Source organism: Megalobrama amblycephala, linkage group LG23 (assembly GCF_018812025.1).
Source record: "Megalobrama amblycephala isolate DHTTF-2021 linkage group LG23, ASM1881202v1, whole genome shotgun sequence".
NCBI lineage: Eukaryota > Metazoa > Chordata > Actinopteri > Cypriniformes > Xenocyprididae > Megalobrama > Megalobrama amblycephala.
In genome coordinates, this window is record NC_063066.1 from 28449312 (window position 1) to 28466962 (window position 17651).

At 42.7% G+C, this 17651-nt stretch overlaps 1 protein-coding gene across 3 annotated transcripts in view; it reads left to right on the forward strand.

Annotated features, from left to right (window-relative positions):
* Positions 1-16302, forward strand: part of psd2 (pleckstrin and Sec7 domain containing 2) — a 93499-nt gene extending 77197 nt beyond the window's left edge. For 2 of the 3 annotated variants that reach the window (XM_048176085.1, XM_048176084.1), the window contains exons 4-10: positions 9068-9262; positions 9371-9451; positions 12254-12366; positions 13296-13356; positions 14159-14249; positions 14624-14667; positions 14786-16302. In XM_048176085.1, coding sequence (XP_048032042.1) covers positions 9068-9262; positions 9371-9451; positions 12254-12366; positions 13296-13356; positions 14159-14249; positions 14624-14667; positions 14786-15116 — 916 coding nt within the window. In that variant the 3' untranslated portion in view covers positions 15117-16302. The remainder of the gene's footprint in view (positions 1-9067; positions 9263-9370; positions 9452-12253; positions 12367-13295; positions 13357-14158; positions 14250-14623; positions 14668-14785) is intronic. The other variant, XM_048176086.1, reaches the window with a different exon arrangement.
* The last annotated feature ends 1349 nt before the right edge of the window (positions 16303-17651 follow it).

The window sequence follows — 17651 nt, forward strand, 5'->3', positions numbered from 1 at the left end:
GGAGCTGAAGTCAAGGTGTTTGGAGACATCCTTCATGCCAGAAAGTCACACAAGTGATAACCTCTCCGAGGCTCTGCGATCAGCTCTTAAAGAATGGTCTCTGGATGAGAAGAGGTTGGCTTGTGTCACTAGTGATAACGGAGCAAACATTGTGGCTGCGGTGAGAAAACTTGGATGGGGATGGCTACCATGCTTCCATTTAGCCGTTACTAACTCCATGAACGCAGAAAAAGAACGCACTGCCCGGGCCATGGGTTTGTGTCAAACGCTTGTGAACGCTTTCTCCCATAGCTGGCAAAAGAAACAACGGCTTCAGAAAGAACAAACTGAGCTGGACCTGCCTCAGCACTCCTTAGTACTGGTAAGTTTGAACTCTCTTCCAACTCTGTTTTTGGAAAGATTGACTACAAATAGGCTAGGCCTGCGAGATTTAATTCAATATAATCAATAAATAATCTATTGTAGGCAATTAAACATTTAAGTATGTGATTCTGAAATTCCATTTTCATTAAAAGGCCATCCAAAAAGATATCCAGGCTTACAATCACGGCAGTGTGTGACACTTTGTTAAATTAAATAGCATTCGTTAAATTATAGCCTTGTACCACACTGAGACCAAAGCGCACACAAGACATAGGCCTATAAATTAATATAAATATGTAAAAATCTATAATATATATAAATATTATTTATATTATATATTTTTACATATTTATATTAACTTAGCCTATATCTCGTGTGCGCTTTGGTCTCAGTGTGGTTCAAGGCTATAATTTAACGAATGCTATTTAATTTAACAAAGTGTCGCTGCTCACAATACCGTCATTGTTTTTTTAACTTATAAATATTATTTATATTTATCTTATTTATAAATATTATTTATATTTATCTTATTTATAAGTAAAAAACAACCACAATATTGTGAGCAGCGACACTTTGTTAAATTAAATAGCATTCGTTAAATTATAGCCTTGAACCACACTGAGACCAAAGCGCACACGAGATATAGGCTAAATAAATATAAATATGTAAAAATATATAATATAAATAATATTTATATATATTATAGATTTTTAAATATTTATATTAATTTAGCCTATATGTCTACATATTTATATTAGGCCTACTCTATATGCCTTCGTTAAATAGCCTTCATTAACCACTGAGACAAAAAAGCGCACACGTAATATCTATATAAATATTAATATAGCTAAACATGTACAAATATGTAATATAAAATATAAATCATATTAAATATAATTCATATATTATATAAGTAATATAAAAATATGTAAATTTAAATAATGTTAAAGCAAAGTCTATCCTAAATGTGTTTTAATTTGTTCACAGGATTGCCCTACCAGGTGGGGAACAAAGCAAAAAATGATTGCGCGCATTCTTGAACAAGGCCCTGCCATTCGGAGGGTTTTGGATGACCGGCGCACACAACACCTAATTCCGACGTTGCAGGACATGGAGGTCATGGAATCGGTGAATGCAGCCCTGAAAAATGTTGCCGATTTCACGGATGCACTGTCTTCTGAGCGAGCAGTGACTGCATCCTCTTTGAAACCGGTGCTGCAGCTAGTCACCGAGGATCTGCTGCTCCCCGCTGAGGAGGACACCCAATTGACGCGCAACCTGAAAGAAAAAATGTCTGCCGTTTTGATGGAAAAATACAGTGCACCCTCAACTCAACAGCTATTGGCAAAGACCGCGTTTGTCGACCCTAGGTATAAGGACATTGACATTTCTGACCTGTTTGCTTTGTTGACTATTCTAAATAAAAGCTGCAAATGGATCCACACTCTGCTGACTCGTCACTACAGAAGACTTCACCGCACAGCGATCCAGCAGCTCTCCAGCAGATCTCATCTGAACTATCTGCCCCGGCCAACCAGCTGGCGGCGCATCAACACCAACTCACCCGCCTAACTTCCCTTACCGAAGAGCTGGTGAAAACGCTACAGGGCCTCCAATTCAGTCCCGCTGCAGCCGCCGCCCTCTGCTACCGCCACACCAGGCCTCGCGGCATCTCCGGCAGTCAACCCACGCCTCGCGCTCCCGGAGAAATTCGACGGCAATCCTGCCAGATACAAGGGGTTCCTCCTACAGTGCTCCTTGTTCATCAACCAGCAGCTGTCTCTGTATCCCACCGAGTCCAGTCGGATAGCGTTTGTGTGTTCCCTGCTTTCTGGGAAAGCCCTGGATTGGGCCACCGCAGTGTGGCAGGATGGCGGATCCACATTCCCCACGTTTCAGGATTTCTTATGGAGCTTTAAAGAAGTCTTTGAACACCCCGAAGGAGGCAAGATCGCGGGCGATCAACTACTCACCCTCAGCCAAGGTAAACAAACAGCTGCCGAGTATGCACTGAACTTCCGCACGTTAGCCGCACAAACTAACTGGGTTGAAGACACTTTAAAACTGCTTTTCAGAAGGGGGCTGACACTAGAATTACAAGCCACGCTCGCTTGCCGAGATGAAGGAAGCTCGCTCAACACGTTCATTGAACTCGCCATTCACATAGACAATCTGCTACGAACACGACGCCCGAACCGCTTATCTGCCCCCATCGTCCCGCTCCAGAGCCCATGCAACTCGGCTACACTCCATTGCAACCCGAGGAGAGAGAGAGACGAGACGTCAACTTCATCTTTGTCTCTATTGCGGCCAGGCCGGCCACATTAAGATCAACTGCCCTGTACGGCCCCAAGCCTCCAGTTCTAAAGCGGTGAGTTCTCTGCACCAGTCCAACCATTCTGCTAGCTGCTTTAAAATTTCCATCCAAATTACTTTTAATGACAGACACATACTCACTCACGCTCTGCTGGATTCTGGAGCCACTGGGAATTTTATATCAGAGTCATTCATTAAAGAGCATGGCATCCCTCTAACAGACTGTAATTCCCTGTTAACAGTGGAGGCGCTAGATGGGAAGCCCATCGGAGGAGGAAGAGTGGTTCACATCTCCGCTGAAGTTTCGCTGTAAATAGGAGCTCTTCACCACGAACAAATCCGATTTTATGTCATCCACTCGCCCAGCAACTCTGTAATCCTTGGTTTACCCTGGCTCAGAACGCATAACCCTCATGTTTCCTGGAAGGACTGTCAGATTCTACAGTGGGACGCAAACTGTCATAAAAACTGCCTCAAACCAGTAACCCCGCTACCCATTCAAGTTACTTCACTCCACGGCACTGATACTGAAAAACCCAACATTCCAGATGAGTATGCCGACCTGGCCGTGGTTTTTAGCAAGAACAAATCCACCGAGCTACCTCCTCATCGCCCCAGTGACTGCGATATAGACCTGCTGCCTGGTACCACGCCACCCAAGGGCAGGATCTTTCCCCGAATAAGCAGCTATGAAAGCTTACATCGAGGAGGAGCTGGCGAAAGGATTTATCTGGCCATCCACCTCACCAGCCGCTTCTGGGTTCTTCTTTGTCAAAAAGAAGGATGGTGGTTTAAGACCCTGTATCGATTACCGAGGATTAAATGATATTACGGTCAAGTTCCGGTACCCTCTACCTCTGGTTCCTCCAGCCCTCGAACAACTTTGTCAGGCTGCTTACTTCACCAAACTGGACCTTCGCTGCGCCTATAATCTTATCCGCATTCGTGAAGGAGACGAATGGAAAACCGCATTCTCCACCACCACTGGTCACTATGAGACTCTTGTCATGTCGTTCGGGCTGTCCAACAGTCCCTCCGTCTTCCAGTCATTCATGAACGACATCTTCCGAGACATGCTCAATCGCTGGGTCATCATCTACATAGACGACATCCTGATTTATTCCAATTCCTACGAAGAACATGTTCAACATGTGCGGGCGGTCCTCCAAAGGTTAATCCAGCATCAACTATACGCCAAGGCGGAGAAATGCGAATTTCATCGAACCTCCACAACCTTCCTGGGCTACGTGATCAGCCGTGAGGGCGTGGCGATGGATGACAACAAAGTTAAAGTGGTTCTGGAATGGCCGCAGCCTCGCACATTGAAGGAGCTACAACGGTTCTTGGGCTTTGCCAACTTCTACAGGCGGTTCATACGAAGCTTCAGCAGCGTTGCAGCCCCACTCACGTCTATGACCAAACGGCAGTCCTCCCGCCTCGCCTGGTCCCCCGAGGCAGTACAGGCCTTCCAAGAATTAAAGGAACGGTTTACCTCAGCACCCATTCTCTGCCATCCAGACCCCGAACTCCCTTTCCCGGGGCCGTGCTCTCTCAACGGCAAGGTGACCCCGGGAAAACGTATCTGTGGCGACCAGGGCGGGCGAGAGCCGTGAGGGAACGGCGCGAGGCCGGTGGCGCGAGTGTTAATGAGCTTCACCTGGGAGGCGCACCGGCCTTGAGTCCCTCACGGAGGAGCTCCGGGAGCATAAAAGGAGGAGCGACTACAGTGAAGGACGAGAGAGGACCAGGCCTGGACTTTATTTTATGTTTTATTATGTTTGTGTGGCCGGCAGACGTCCGCGAGGGTCTGCCGGCATTACTTTCGTTTTGTTTGTTTATTTTGAGATTAAAGTTTTGTTCAATGTTCGCCGGTTCCCGCCTCCTTCTTCCCATATCTACTAACCTCGTTACATTGGTGCCGAAACCCGGGAGGAAGGAGGGACATGCTGTCGAAGAGCCCTCGCTGCTGAGGGGGATCGCGGTGCTGCGGAGTTCGGGCAGCGCGGGAGTGCGTGTAGACTGCGAGAGGCTGCCCGAGGCGGTGGTGCTGGAGCCTTGTGAAAGGTGGGACGGAGACCCGGATGCTGTGCTCCTGGGACGAGGTGGGGTGGCTGCCGTCCTGGACCTGGAGGGAGCGGAGGAGTCGCCGCCGTCCGCCGTGGGCCGGAGCCTGCTGCCGTCCGCCATGAAGGGGAGGAGCAGGGGACGGGGGACTCGCTGCCGGCTGCCCTCAGCCGGAGGAGCCATCGCCGGCCGCCAGGAGGCGGTCGAGGATCGGGCCGTCCACCGAGCGTCCAGTGCCACCGCATGGCACCGCGAGAAAGAGCCTCTTGGCAGGCTGAGGACCGAGCGGCAGTGTGTCGGGGAACCGGACCAAAAATTTTTTTTTTTCTCTTTTTCCTCTCTCCCCTCTCTCGTCCTGTCGCTCCCCTTGCTTCCGTCTCCTTTCTCTCGTCTCGTCTGTCCTTACCCCCAGGTGCTGCGGCCGCCGAGACAGGCCCCGGGGGGGAGTAGAGCGCAGTCCCGGAGGTACCCCCCGGCCTGCGAGGGGCGATGGGAGTATGTGGCGACCAGGGCGGGCGAGAGCCGTGAGGGAACGGCGCGAGTCTTGAGTCTCTCACGGAGGAGCTCCGGGAGCATAAAAGGAGGAGCGACGACCGTGGAGGACGAGAGAGGACCAGGCCTGGACTTTATTTTATGTTTGTGTGGCCGGCAGACGTCCGCGAGGGTCTGCCGGCATTACTTTTGTTTTGTTCGTTGTTTATTTCTAATTAAAGTTTTGTTGAATGTTCGCCGGTTCCCGCCTCCTTCTTCCCACATCTACTAACCTCGTTACAGTATCCCTGTGCATTCTTCTCACGGAAAATGTCGGCAGCTGAACGTAATTACGACGTGGGCAATCGAGAACTGCTAGCCATGAAGGCGGCTCTGGAGGAGTGGCGACATTGGCTGGAGGGGGCTAAACATCCATTTACCATTCTCACGGATCACAAGAATCTGGAATACCTGCGCTCTGCCAAACGTCTCAACCCACAACAAGCTAGGTGGGCTCTGTTCTTTACACTGTTCCAATTCGTGGTGACGTACAGACCAGGCTCGAAAAACACCAAAGCGGACGCGTTGTCTTAACAACATGAGGAGGTGGAACGGACAGAGTGCGCAGACAACATTATTCCTCACACCTTACTTATCGCTCCAGTCCAGTGGGATATCATTACAGAGATTACTCAGGCCAACGAACAGACCGCACCCCCTTCGACATGCCCACCAGACCGCACATATGTCCCCGACCAGTTTCGTGACAGGCTGATTCATCATGTACACGACTTCCCTAGTTCCGGCCATCCGGGCATTACAGCCACTATCAAGCTACTGCAAAATTGGTTCTGGTGGGATTCCATGCTGGCCGACACCACTCACTTCATCTCCAACTGCTCACCCTGTCAGACTACCAAAGCTTCGCATCAAGCACCAGCTGGTTTCAACGCCCATGGTCTCACATAGCCATTGATTTCGTCACCGATCTCCCAGCATCTCAGAGTCACACTGCCATCCTCACAGTCATTGACCGCTTTTCTAAAGCATGCAGACTCATCCCATTGGCCAAGTTACCCACAGCATTCGAAACAGCTGAGATGCTTTGCAATTATGTGTTAAGGTTCTATGGACTACCCGAGGATATTGTGTCAGACAGGGGACCGCAGTTCACTTCTCGAGTATGGTCCTCTTTCTTCAAGAACCTCAATGTCAACATTAGCCTCACCTCTGGGTACCATCCTGAGTCCAATGGCCAAACTGAGTGCATGAACCAAGAATTAACTAGATTCCTACGCACTTACTGCCATCGCAACCAGAATGACTGGAGTCGTTACCTGCTCTGGGCAGAGTACGCCCAAAACTCTCTGCAAAAACCTGCCACTGGCATCACACCCTTTCAATGTATCTTGGGCTTTCAACCTCCGTTATTCCCCTGGTCAGGAGAACCATCCAGCCTACCATCTGTCACTGAGTGGATGCAAAGAAGCGAGGAGACCTGGGACCAAGCTCACCACCACCTACAGCGTGCCGTAAGAAGACAGGGGATACAGGCTAACCGACGACGTCGTCCCAATCCTCAGTACACCGTGGGTCAATGGGTTTGGCTCTCCACTAGAGACCTCCGGCTAAGACTTCCATGCAGAAAACTCAGTCCCAGGTTTGTAGGGCCCTTTAAAATGATCAAACAAATAACTCCAGTTTCATATCGTTTAGGAGGCTCTGTCACGAATGTGGCTCCCTCACGAATGTGGCTCCCTCGGTCCCTCCTCTGGACCACTTGAGGGAGCCATCTCCGGAATACTGAACAGTTACCATTCGGACTACATTTCCCATGGGCCCTCATTCCTGGGACTGATTGCGCACGCACCTGCAACACATCACATCCACACTATTTAAGACACACACACACGTACACCGCAAAGTCTTGATTTGCCGAGGTGATCATTACTGAGCGTTTTCCTGTGGACTGCTACCTGTTATCGTTTGGACTGTTTATCTCTTGTGACCCATCGCCGCCTGCCCTGATTTCTGCCTGTTCCCTGGACTGTTTGTATTGCCGCCTGCCCTGATCTCTGCCTGTCCCTTGACTCTGTTTGTCTGCCGCCTGCCACGGCCATTGCCTGTCCCTGTTTATGCCTCTGCCTTTGCCCTGTTTGCTTTGCCCTGTTTACTATTCTAAATAAAAGCTGCAAATGAATCCACACTCTGCCGACTCGTCACTACAATTAGTCTTCATCAAGAAGCATTTGCATTGTAAAACCCTCTCAGAGACATGCATTTAAGTTCATCCCTTTTAAAGTGCCGCAACTGTCGCATCCAGTGGCCCACCACAAGCTTTGTTTTTTAAGTCAAAAGTGTCAAGTTATAAATGTTGCGCAGAGTCTAGCTATTTTTAACTAAAAATGCATATTAGATAACACATCTAAGAAACACGTCCGATCAGGGTCTGGTGAACCTAAAAGCCTAAATGATTTTTATTCAGGCAATCCAATGAAAATATACAGTTTTGTACATCCCTTATGATTACTATGAAACACATTAGCTTATGCACATTGAACTGTGTACCATAACCAGACAGAAGTTCATAAATAAATCATATGAAAAGCTTGGCGTCTGTCACTTCAGTAATGGGCTGACTGACTCACTCAGGTTCTGTCATCTCTGGGGCACAGCAGCTGACGCGAAAACTCTTCATCCCAAATTACAGCTTCATTTAAACAACATCCTAATGAGCCATTCGCCTCCATTGCAGTAATTGTACACATCAAGATTTTAATTAGTTGATTTTGATATGCTGTTTCTCAGATGGAAAAAAAAAAAAGATTATGTTTCTGTCAAGATGCTCTTTGCTACTTGGAGCTAAATGCTAATTCAGTGGCATGAATTGCAGGAGGATTGTAATGGGCTTAGATTGGGTGCTTATTTCAATAGCCTAAATTTGAACTCTAATGTACACATGTATGATCCTTTTTGTATTTTAGGATTACATAATCACTGTTAATCTCTTTTAGGATTTAGGGGAAACACTAGTGTAACAAATCTGATGGGCAAAAAGCAGATCAAAACCAATTTGGTCTACTATCTCATTAGCTCAACCAAGATGGTCAAGCATGTTGACCTTGGTTTAAACAGCTAGTATTTTAGCCAATTAACAATTTAAATATTCTTGGACCATCTAATGGCCTAATATATACAAACAGATTAGCCAAAACATTATGACCATGTGCCTAATATGGCTTTGGTCCTTCCGCATGCTGCCAAAACACCACCAACCTGCCAAGGCTTGGACTCTACAAGACCTCTAAAGGTGTTCTGTGTCTTATCTGGCACAAGGTCAAGTTCCGATGCTCGCGTGCCCATTGTTGCCGCTTTCGATGATGGACAGGTGTCAATATAGGCTCTCCAAATTGGTTGCAGCCCCATACGCAGCAGAGTGCAATGCATTGTTGACACATTCCTCCCATAACCATCATTAAAAGTTTGTTTGACTTGTGGGTTAGTTCTTATTGAAGAATGTACAGTTCTACCAGAAAGACTCGGGGAGGTAAGATAACGTGACAACCATATTTATTAACAATCAGCAAGCAAAATGTTGTAAGAAAGTTCTTTGGCGTAGGCCCCGTCCGTAGCTCAGATCCTAAAGGGTTGCGGACTCTGCATTTCCTGCCTGAAGATGAAGGTGACGTAACATTGATTGGTGACGTAACATTGAGTCTTCCTGGCAGAACTTATGCTAGAGCTTTCATTTCTTGAAACTTCTGGAATCACAAAATGAATTGTTGTTAGTTCATTTGGCTGGATTTTCCATCTGGGCATTGAAGTTTTTTCTTTTCCATGTTTGTTTTCATAGCGATGCCAACCTCACAGATGTGCTGTGCGACTCAGACTCCGAGCTGGGCAGTGTGGACATGCTGGAGAGGGGTAGCACAGATACTCTTGCCAATGGCTGCCGCGTCGACGCAGATGCTGCCAAACGACTGGCTAAGCGACTGTTCTATCTGGAGGGCTTCAAGCGCTGTGACGTGGCACGACACCTGGGCAAGAAGTGAGCATTTGTGTATGAATGAGTGTATTGTATGGGAAATGGAGTAGAATGAAACACTTGTCCTTCATCATAGTACCCACAATCCCTCTTTTTCTGTTTCTCCTGCAGTAATGAATTCAGCCAGTTGGTGGCATCAGAGTACTTGAGCTTCTTTGACTTCACTGGGTTGTCATTAGACAGAGCGCTGAGGTGAGAACATTTCAACCATGAAATATGATCAAGATTGTTAGTGGCTTCATTTGTAACAGTGCAAATAATTTTCCATTCTTTACTGAAAGCAAAATGCCAAATATAGCAACACAATATGCAGCCAGACTGAACATATTAGATGTTTAAAATATACAAACCCGATTCCAAAAAAGTTGGGACACTGTACAAATTGTGAATAAAAAAGGAATGCAATAATTTACAGATCTCATAAACTTATATTTTATTCACAATAGAATATAGATAACATATCAGATGTTGAAAGTGAGACATTTTGAAATGTCATGCCAAATATTGGCTCATTTTGGATTTCATGAGAGCTACACATTCCAAAAAAGTTGGGACAGGTAGCAATAAGAGGCCGGAAAAGTTAAATGTACATATAAGGAACAGCTGGAGGACCAATTTGCAACTTATTAGGTCAATTGGCAACATGATTGGGTATAAAAAGAGCCTCTCAGTCAAGAAGTCAAGATGGGCAGAGGATCGCCAATTTCCCCAATGCTGCGGCGAAACATAGTGGAGCAATATCAGAAGGGAGTTTCTTAGAGAAAAATTGCAAAGAGTTTGAAGTTATCATCATCTACAGTGCATAATATCATCCAAAGATTCAGAGAATCTGGAACAATCTCTGTGCAAAAGGGTCAAGGCCGGAAAACCATACTGGATGCCTGTGATCTTCGGGCCCTTAGACGGCACTGCATCACATACAGGAATGCTACTGTAATGGAAATCACAACATGGGCTCAGGAATACTTCCAGAAAACATCGTCGGTGAACACAATCCACCGTGCCATTCGCCGTTGCCGGCTAAAACTCTATAGGTCAAAGAAAGAAGCCATATCTAAACATGATCCAGAGGCGCAGGTGTTTTCTCTGGGCCAAGGCTCATTTAAAATGAACTGTGGCAAAGTGGAAAACTGTTCTGTGGTCAGATGAATCAAAATTTGACGTTTTTTTTGGAAAACTGGGACGCCATGTCATCCAGGACTAAAGAGGACAAGGACAACCCAAGTTGTTATCAGCGCTCAGTTCAGAAGCCTGCATCTCAGATGGTATGGGGTTGCATGATGGTATGCGTGTGGCATGGGCAGCTTACACATCTGGAAAGGCACCATCAATGCTGAAAGGTATATCCAAGTTCTAGAACAACATATGCTCCCATCCAGATGTCGTCTCTTTCAGGGAAGACCTTGCATTTTCCAACATGACAATGTCAGACCACATACTGCAACAATTACAACATCATGGCTGCGTAGAAGAAGGATCCGGGTACTGAAATGGCCAGCCTGCAGTCCAGATCTTTCACCCATAGAAAACATTTGGCGCATCATAAAGAAGAAGATGCGACAAAGAAGACCTAAGACAGTTGAGCAAGTAGAAGCCTGTATTAGACAAGAATGGGACAACATTCATAAATTTTCTCAGTTTAAACCTTTGATATGTCATCTATGTTGTATTCTGAATAAAATATTGAAATTTAAAACTTCCACATCATTGCATTCTGTTTTTATTCACAATTTGTACAGTGTCCCAACTTTTTTTGGAATCGGGTTTGTAGCTGTGGTGAGTGGGAATTTGGACCAATAAAATTTCAGTGGGCTGTTGTAGTGGCTTCATTGTTTCCTTGTATTATTAATGTAGTTATGCTGCAATAAGGGGAAGAAGTTTATTTTAGATTAATACTCATGCATGTCACATATTCATCATGTCTCAGTTCCAAAAATACTCCTGAAACTGGAAAACAAAATTAAGCACGCCATCACTGTAATACCTGCAATGCGAGAAGAGGAAGAACGACGTGTAGTTACACAATGTGGTTAAGAATATTTCAGTCCTGGACTAACAATAGTTCTCTGAATAGATCGATAATGATAACAGACATTCAGTGGGATCTCTAATTCAGTCTCAAAAAACATACTCTATGCAAGTACATAAACTAGGGCTGCATGCACCTAGTTTGTGTCACTTATAACATGCATTTGGGAACATAATATGCGCTAATCATCTTCCCAGACTTGTAATTAGAAGTGCTGTTGTCAACTAAAAGAGAAGCTTTAAGGGCTTCCTGTGGTTTTCCACCAAAATAAAAGATTGATGGTTTAACATTTAAAATGAAATCAAGACAATCATAAATATTATTATGGCTATTTTACAGTTGTTCTGCCTAAATAATAATAATAAAATATATATATATATATTAGTGTGATGCTTTTTGTATTTTAAGATTAGATAATCTCTGTCAATCACTATTGGTGTATATATTAGTAATATTATTATTAGTAGTATTATTACTATTATAATATTTTCTTAAATGCTCAATTTTCTTTATTGTACAGTGAAATATTACAATTCAATATTTAATATAACAGTATTATTTTGTTGTCATATTGATCTATATAATCACAAATGTTTTCCTGAATTGTACAGCCCTACAAACAAACACTTAATACTACTACTACTACTACTACTACTACTAATAATAATAATAATAATAATAAAAATTGCAATTAGATTTTTTTTCCCCAAAATGTTGCAGCCCTAACATGAACACAAATGCACCTAATGTAGCCATGCAAGCTCAATTTCATTATTGCGTTCTTGAATGCCAGACTGTACTTTGTAACAATGCAAGTACACATTGCATTACTATTGCAGACATTAGTGTAAGCAAATAAATACAGTAAAGAATAGAAATTCAAGCTATAGTATTTGGCAGTATTAGCATATATCTACTCTTTCTTTGTACGGCACCAAGATTCTTTTCATTTACTCTGGTTGCAGGAACTTCTTGAAGGCATTTCCTCTGATGGGAGAGACTCAGGAGAGAGAACGTGTGCTGGTGCATTTCTCCAAACGCTTTTGCCACTGTAACCCAGAAGCTCTCACCTCAGAGGGCAAGTCTTCCATATGTATTGTGGATTTCTGTAGATTTAGCTTTTGCTGGTAGCTTGAATTTTATCATGACTGTATATATTAAAAAGTTTTCAATTAACGTTTATGCTACAATGTGACACACAAGTGAAATTACACATACAAACTGTTCCAAAACCTAGTAAGCTGTCTACTGCCTACATAGGCAGCTGCCTTCTAAGACTGCATCTTAACTGAAGTGGAATCTCATTAGTAATTTATTTGGAATATTCGTTTAATGTTAGCTTGTTGCTAAGCTAGCAAAGTGTGTACTAAATGATGCACAATACACTACACTCCTAGAAATAAAGGCTCCAAAAGGGCGTTTTTGCAACATTGCCATAAAAGAACCATTTTTGTTTGCCCAAAGGACCTTTCAGTGGACAGTTCTTAAAAGACACATTTTTTAAATAATCTAAAGAACCTTTTGTGCAATGGAAAGGTTCCATGGATGTTAAAACTCCTCTGATGTCTAGCTAGGCAGCTCATTTGGTTTTGGTTCACACCAAGGTGAAAAGGTACAGGTATACAATAAAGATATAGTTCTAAAAATCATTGTAAATATACAAAAAATAGTAGAGTCCACACTGGAACTAAAATGAAAATATCACAAATATCACAGAGAAACAGTATCATTGGAATTACTTTCAGAATGTTTTTTTTTTCTTTTTACCCCAGCTGATGAATGATAAAAACGTTCACAGCTAATCAGAATCCATCCTGCTTTAAAGAGCTCAAGCATGTGCTTTTAATAAACAGAACAATATCATCTGCTGGTGTGGACTTTTATTGTTATCATTATCTTTATCGTTATTGTTCTTGGTGGCCAAGAACTGGCCTTTATAGTTTTATATATTTGTTATATAGAATGCATGTTTTTTTAATTAACATTTTTTTCCCCATTTTTTAATAGATGGCGCTCACACGCTGACCTGTGCTCTTATGCTTCTTAACACAGACCTACATGGACATGTATGTATTTAGCAACACTCACACATGCGGCTCTTCTCTAGGTTGTTGAATTGACCAATTGACTAATCAGAAACAAAATATCCAGAAAGTGTTGTAAGAAGAAAAATAATGTTTGAAGATGAAGCTTTTTAAAAGACGATAATGAATAATGTTATCAGAAACTAATCTGAAAATCTCTTTATAACCATTTGTGCTTCATAGTGTCATTTTCATTAACAAGCCTCTTATTGCCGTTTATCTCAGTAATATTGCAGTTCTCTCTCACCTAAACATCTCTCTCTCTCTCTCTCTCTCTATTTGTTCTTGTGTCTCTCTTTTACTTTGTCTAACTCACTCTGTGGCAGGTGGTAAGTGCTTCTCTCTCCTACTCTTTTCCTCTTTGTGTTTTTCTCATTTTAATGGCTTCAGCTTTAATGTGTTTTCAGAATTTTTTCATCCATCATTCGTGGAATATTACTCATCTAAAGTATCTAAAGTAGATCTCTGTGGTAGGAGGGAGTCAGTCAGACTGAGAATATTGATGTGCATTGTTTGATGCTTAGAGAAAGTCGGTCATCAGTGTGGAGCTGGTTTCATGCTGCCACCTGCTGACAGCTTTGTAAACTGCATGTAGCATAGAAATAACTAGTGTGGTTGAATATAGTTATTTTTTTACCCCATCTCTATCTGTGATTTTCTTTCTGTATTGTTACATTTGCATTGGTTTTGTAACCATTCAGTTTTCAATATGATGATGTATATTACTGGCACATAATTGGCACATGTCATTATTGTTGTAACACTGTATTGTGTATTTGTTTTGCAGAATATTGGGAAGAAGATGTCTTGCCAGCAGTTCATTAGCAATCTGGACGGCCTCGACGATGGCAAAGATTTTCCCAAAGAATTGCTCAAGGTAATTATTTGGGATCACAGCAGACATGTACTGTATTTGCTTCCTTGATTTCTATTATATTATTATTGTGGACAAACAGCATTAAAGAAAAGAAAAATACATTCAGAGAAACACATGCATGTCTACTGATAAAGTGTGATTTCTCACTAAACCTGACAGATTTCATTAAAACACACTCTAAACACAGTAACTGCATAATGTGCATGGTGTAATAGCATTTATGAATGCAACAAAGATGCATCTGCGTATAAATTGGATTCAAGAGAATATTCTTTCATGCGCTCTGTCCCATAAGCCCAGCTGACTGTATTTGTGTATTTGCTGTGTCCAGATGTATGGTATTAACAGTCTCATATGTCTCTGTCCTGGTTTAGGTGCTCTATAACTCAATAAAGAATGAGAAGCTGGAGTGGGCGATGTGAGTATCTAATATCATCCCCAGGAGTCAAGAGCACTCACATTATCATGTGACTTCTGGGGCTAATTTATGTGCGCAATACCTGCACATGTGCATTAATGGCATTCTGTTTCTGCAGCGAGGAAGAGGAGTTGAGGAAGAGTCTATCGGAGCTGGTGGAGGAGCAGTGTGAGGCAGGGGGGAAGCGGGTTGTCAGGGTAACGGATGGCAGTAACCCTTTCATCGCCATTCCACTTTTACTCAATGCTGTGACGTACAAACACGGGGTTCTGACACGCAAAAGCCATGCAGACATGGACGGCAAGCGCAGTAAGTGTGTCCTTTGTTTTTTCTGTAAAATCACACTTTTGGATACATTTCCTGGTCCTGTTTCCCTCAGTTTCTGCATTAATTCCTGTCCTTTCTCCAGTGTCTATCAATATAAGAGGCACAATTTAATAGACAAATAAATAAGTAAACAGAAAGGTAACTCATGTCCAAAACATAGTAAACTGTGAGGCAGCATTTTAAGGCATCATAGTTGTGCTCCCATATGAGATATTCTGCTTTAGAGGATGCCTTCTTTTGGCCAATAATTTGCTTCCATATTTTTTGCCAAATTCCCTTATAGACAAGGCAATCCCATAATGCATTGTGACAAGCTCAGTGTTATTTTAGCATTATTTATTTTAATTTTAGTTTGAGTAATTTTGTTGTGTATTTTTTTATTTTTTTTTTATTTTTTTATTTTAGTGCTTCAAATATTTCAGTTAGTGCAACATTTCTAATAATATTTTAAGTTCCCTTTCGAAAGGGAACTCGCGCTGCGTCCCCTAGGTGTCGCTATGGGGGAAGGCCTCTGGCATGCCAGGTGTCTGAAGCATGAGTCTAAACACGACAATGAACTTGACACTGGCAGGCGGCAGCCTATGACATCACCACAGGTTCAGGACATGCTGCGGCTGAGGCGAGTAGGAGACTGAAGTGTGGCTCGTAAGCAGTGGCCTACGGGACACCCCCGCAGCCCCCGTGGTGCGTGGGGGCCCCCACCCTATGATGGGCCTCGTCGCAGATTCACCTTTAGACTAGACTACTTTATAGCCTTTGCTTTTTTTTTTTTTTTTTTTAGAACTGAACTCAATTGACTAAAGATGAAAATAAAGCATCCAACTGAAGCCCAAAAATGCAAGCAGAAGATAATAGAAAATAGTGCTAAATTACCACAAAAGGGGGAAAAATTCATCACTGTTGTTTCCATCGCCGTTTGTAAGGTAGCCAAGACAACAGCAAGCTTTGATGCGCTGTGTTACTGTTAGCGAATGTGTGCCGAAACAAATAAATATGTTCGGTCTTTGCTGAGACATTATTATTGTTATTTATATTTTTATATATTGCCCAAACGTATTTACCCCATCGCCAGCTCTGCTAATGGTCAGCTACCGGAATGTCTGAAGTTCTTTTCCAAATGTAGCCTAGCCAATAAGTCTAGAGTTTATTCTTTTAGTAAATGCATGAATTTAGTTTAGGCCTACGTCATTTGATGCACCGATCGAAATTACTGAAAATTTGTGGCCGAAACAGCAATTTACGCTCTTGTCTAGAAGGGAACCTTATATAGCCTATACGCAAATTTGTGTCTAACTTAGAATTTAGACCAGCTAAAATATATTGTTAGACCAAAAATATCTTATCAATTAATTAAGTAATAAAGACATGTAATAAAGTAATAAAGAAATTTAATAAAAACAGAAAGACGTCTATCGCTTCAGCCTTATTCAAAGGCCGCGGAAACATGGGTTTGTTTGTTACGCACTTCAATCCATTCCACAACCGACGTTCTTGGTTTTCATCCTATTTATTATATATAGGCAATTGGTTGATGAAACATTGATTGAAATTACGATACAATTTCTACAAAATGAAATTCACTTTAAAGAAAGACTTACTATAAAATAAAACTTAATGAAGTGGTCAAGCTCATGTCTGACACGCTGCATGTCTCCCGACATTGTGCATCCGTCGTGCTATTCAGTTTTCATAATCAACATAGGTGACATTTAAAAAAAAATAATATTAGGCTATAGCCCAATATTTAAATATAAATATGAAACTAAATTGGCTACATTTTTATCCCTCTGGCCGACGAATTCGCCGGCGCGTTCTGATGGATTTTTTTTTGCCTCATGGCAGCTGAAACAACTTAAAACAGGCCTTCCATCATTTTTGGTGATAGCCTACAGATTAGTGCAAGACTACAAATGGTCTACTTTTTTAAAATTTTATTTTATATTTACGCTCACAATAACAACAACACCTTGTAGGCTACTTTTGTAAAATAGAATAAATAAAAAACAGGGTGCGCTTTCAGCTGTCTCTCTGCGAGAATCTTTCTGAAATGTCTCAAAAATTAATTTAAACTCGGCGAATAACTGTACCTAAAAGAAAGAAACATCTCCATTTGATAAGAAATGTCTAGGTCTGTGTTAAAGTCCCTGTAAAGTCAATTCTGAGAATTCTTTCTAAACACTTTATAAATGTTACAAATGTATTGCTGAAACACATTACATATACTGAGAATTGTGTAATGCTTAAATGTAAAGTTAGAGCGTTAAACAGTTTTTCACCAAGTCTCTGTTCAGGATTTTTTGAAATCACTATATAACTGTCGATGACGCACCGAGCGTGGCGCCACCCCTAATGCTGCAGCGGCTCACTCGCTCAATCTCGAGTGTCATACAGCCCCTTGCACATTTAGCTACTAATGCCTTCGTTACGCAAATGCATATTACATAGTGGTTATATACAATACAGCTCGGTCTCCTTATTTAAATTTCCTAAAACGATTATATGAAGGATTCTAAAGTGATCGTTCAACCGATGATATGATATGGAGCCGGACAGAGTCTCTCCCGTCTCGGCCTTCATCCTCCCGTTTCGCGGTGCCGTCATCTGTCGACTCGACAACAGTCGGCAGTACGTGTCCACCAATGAGTGTATGTTGCTGT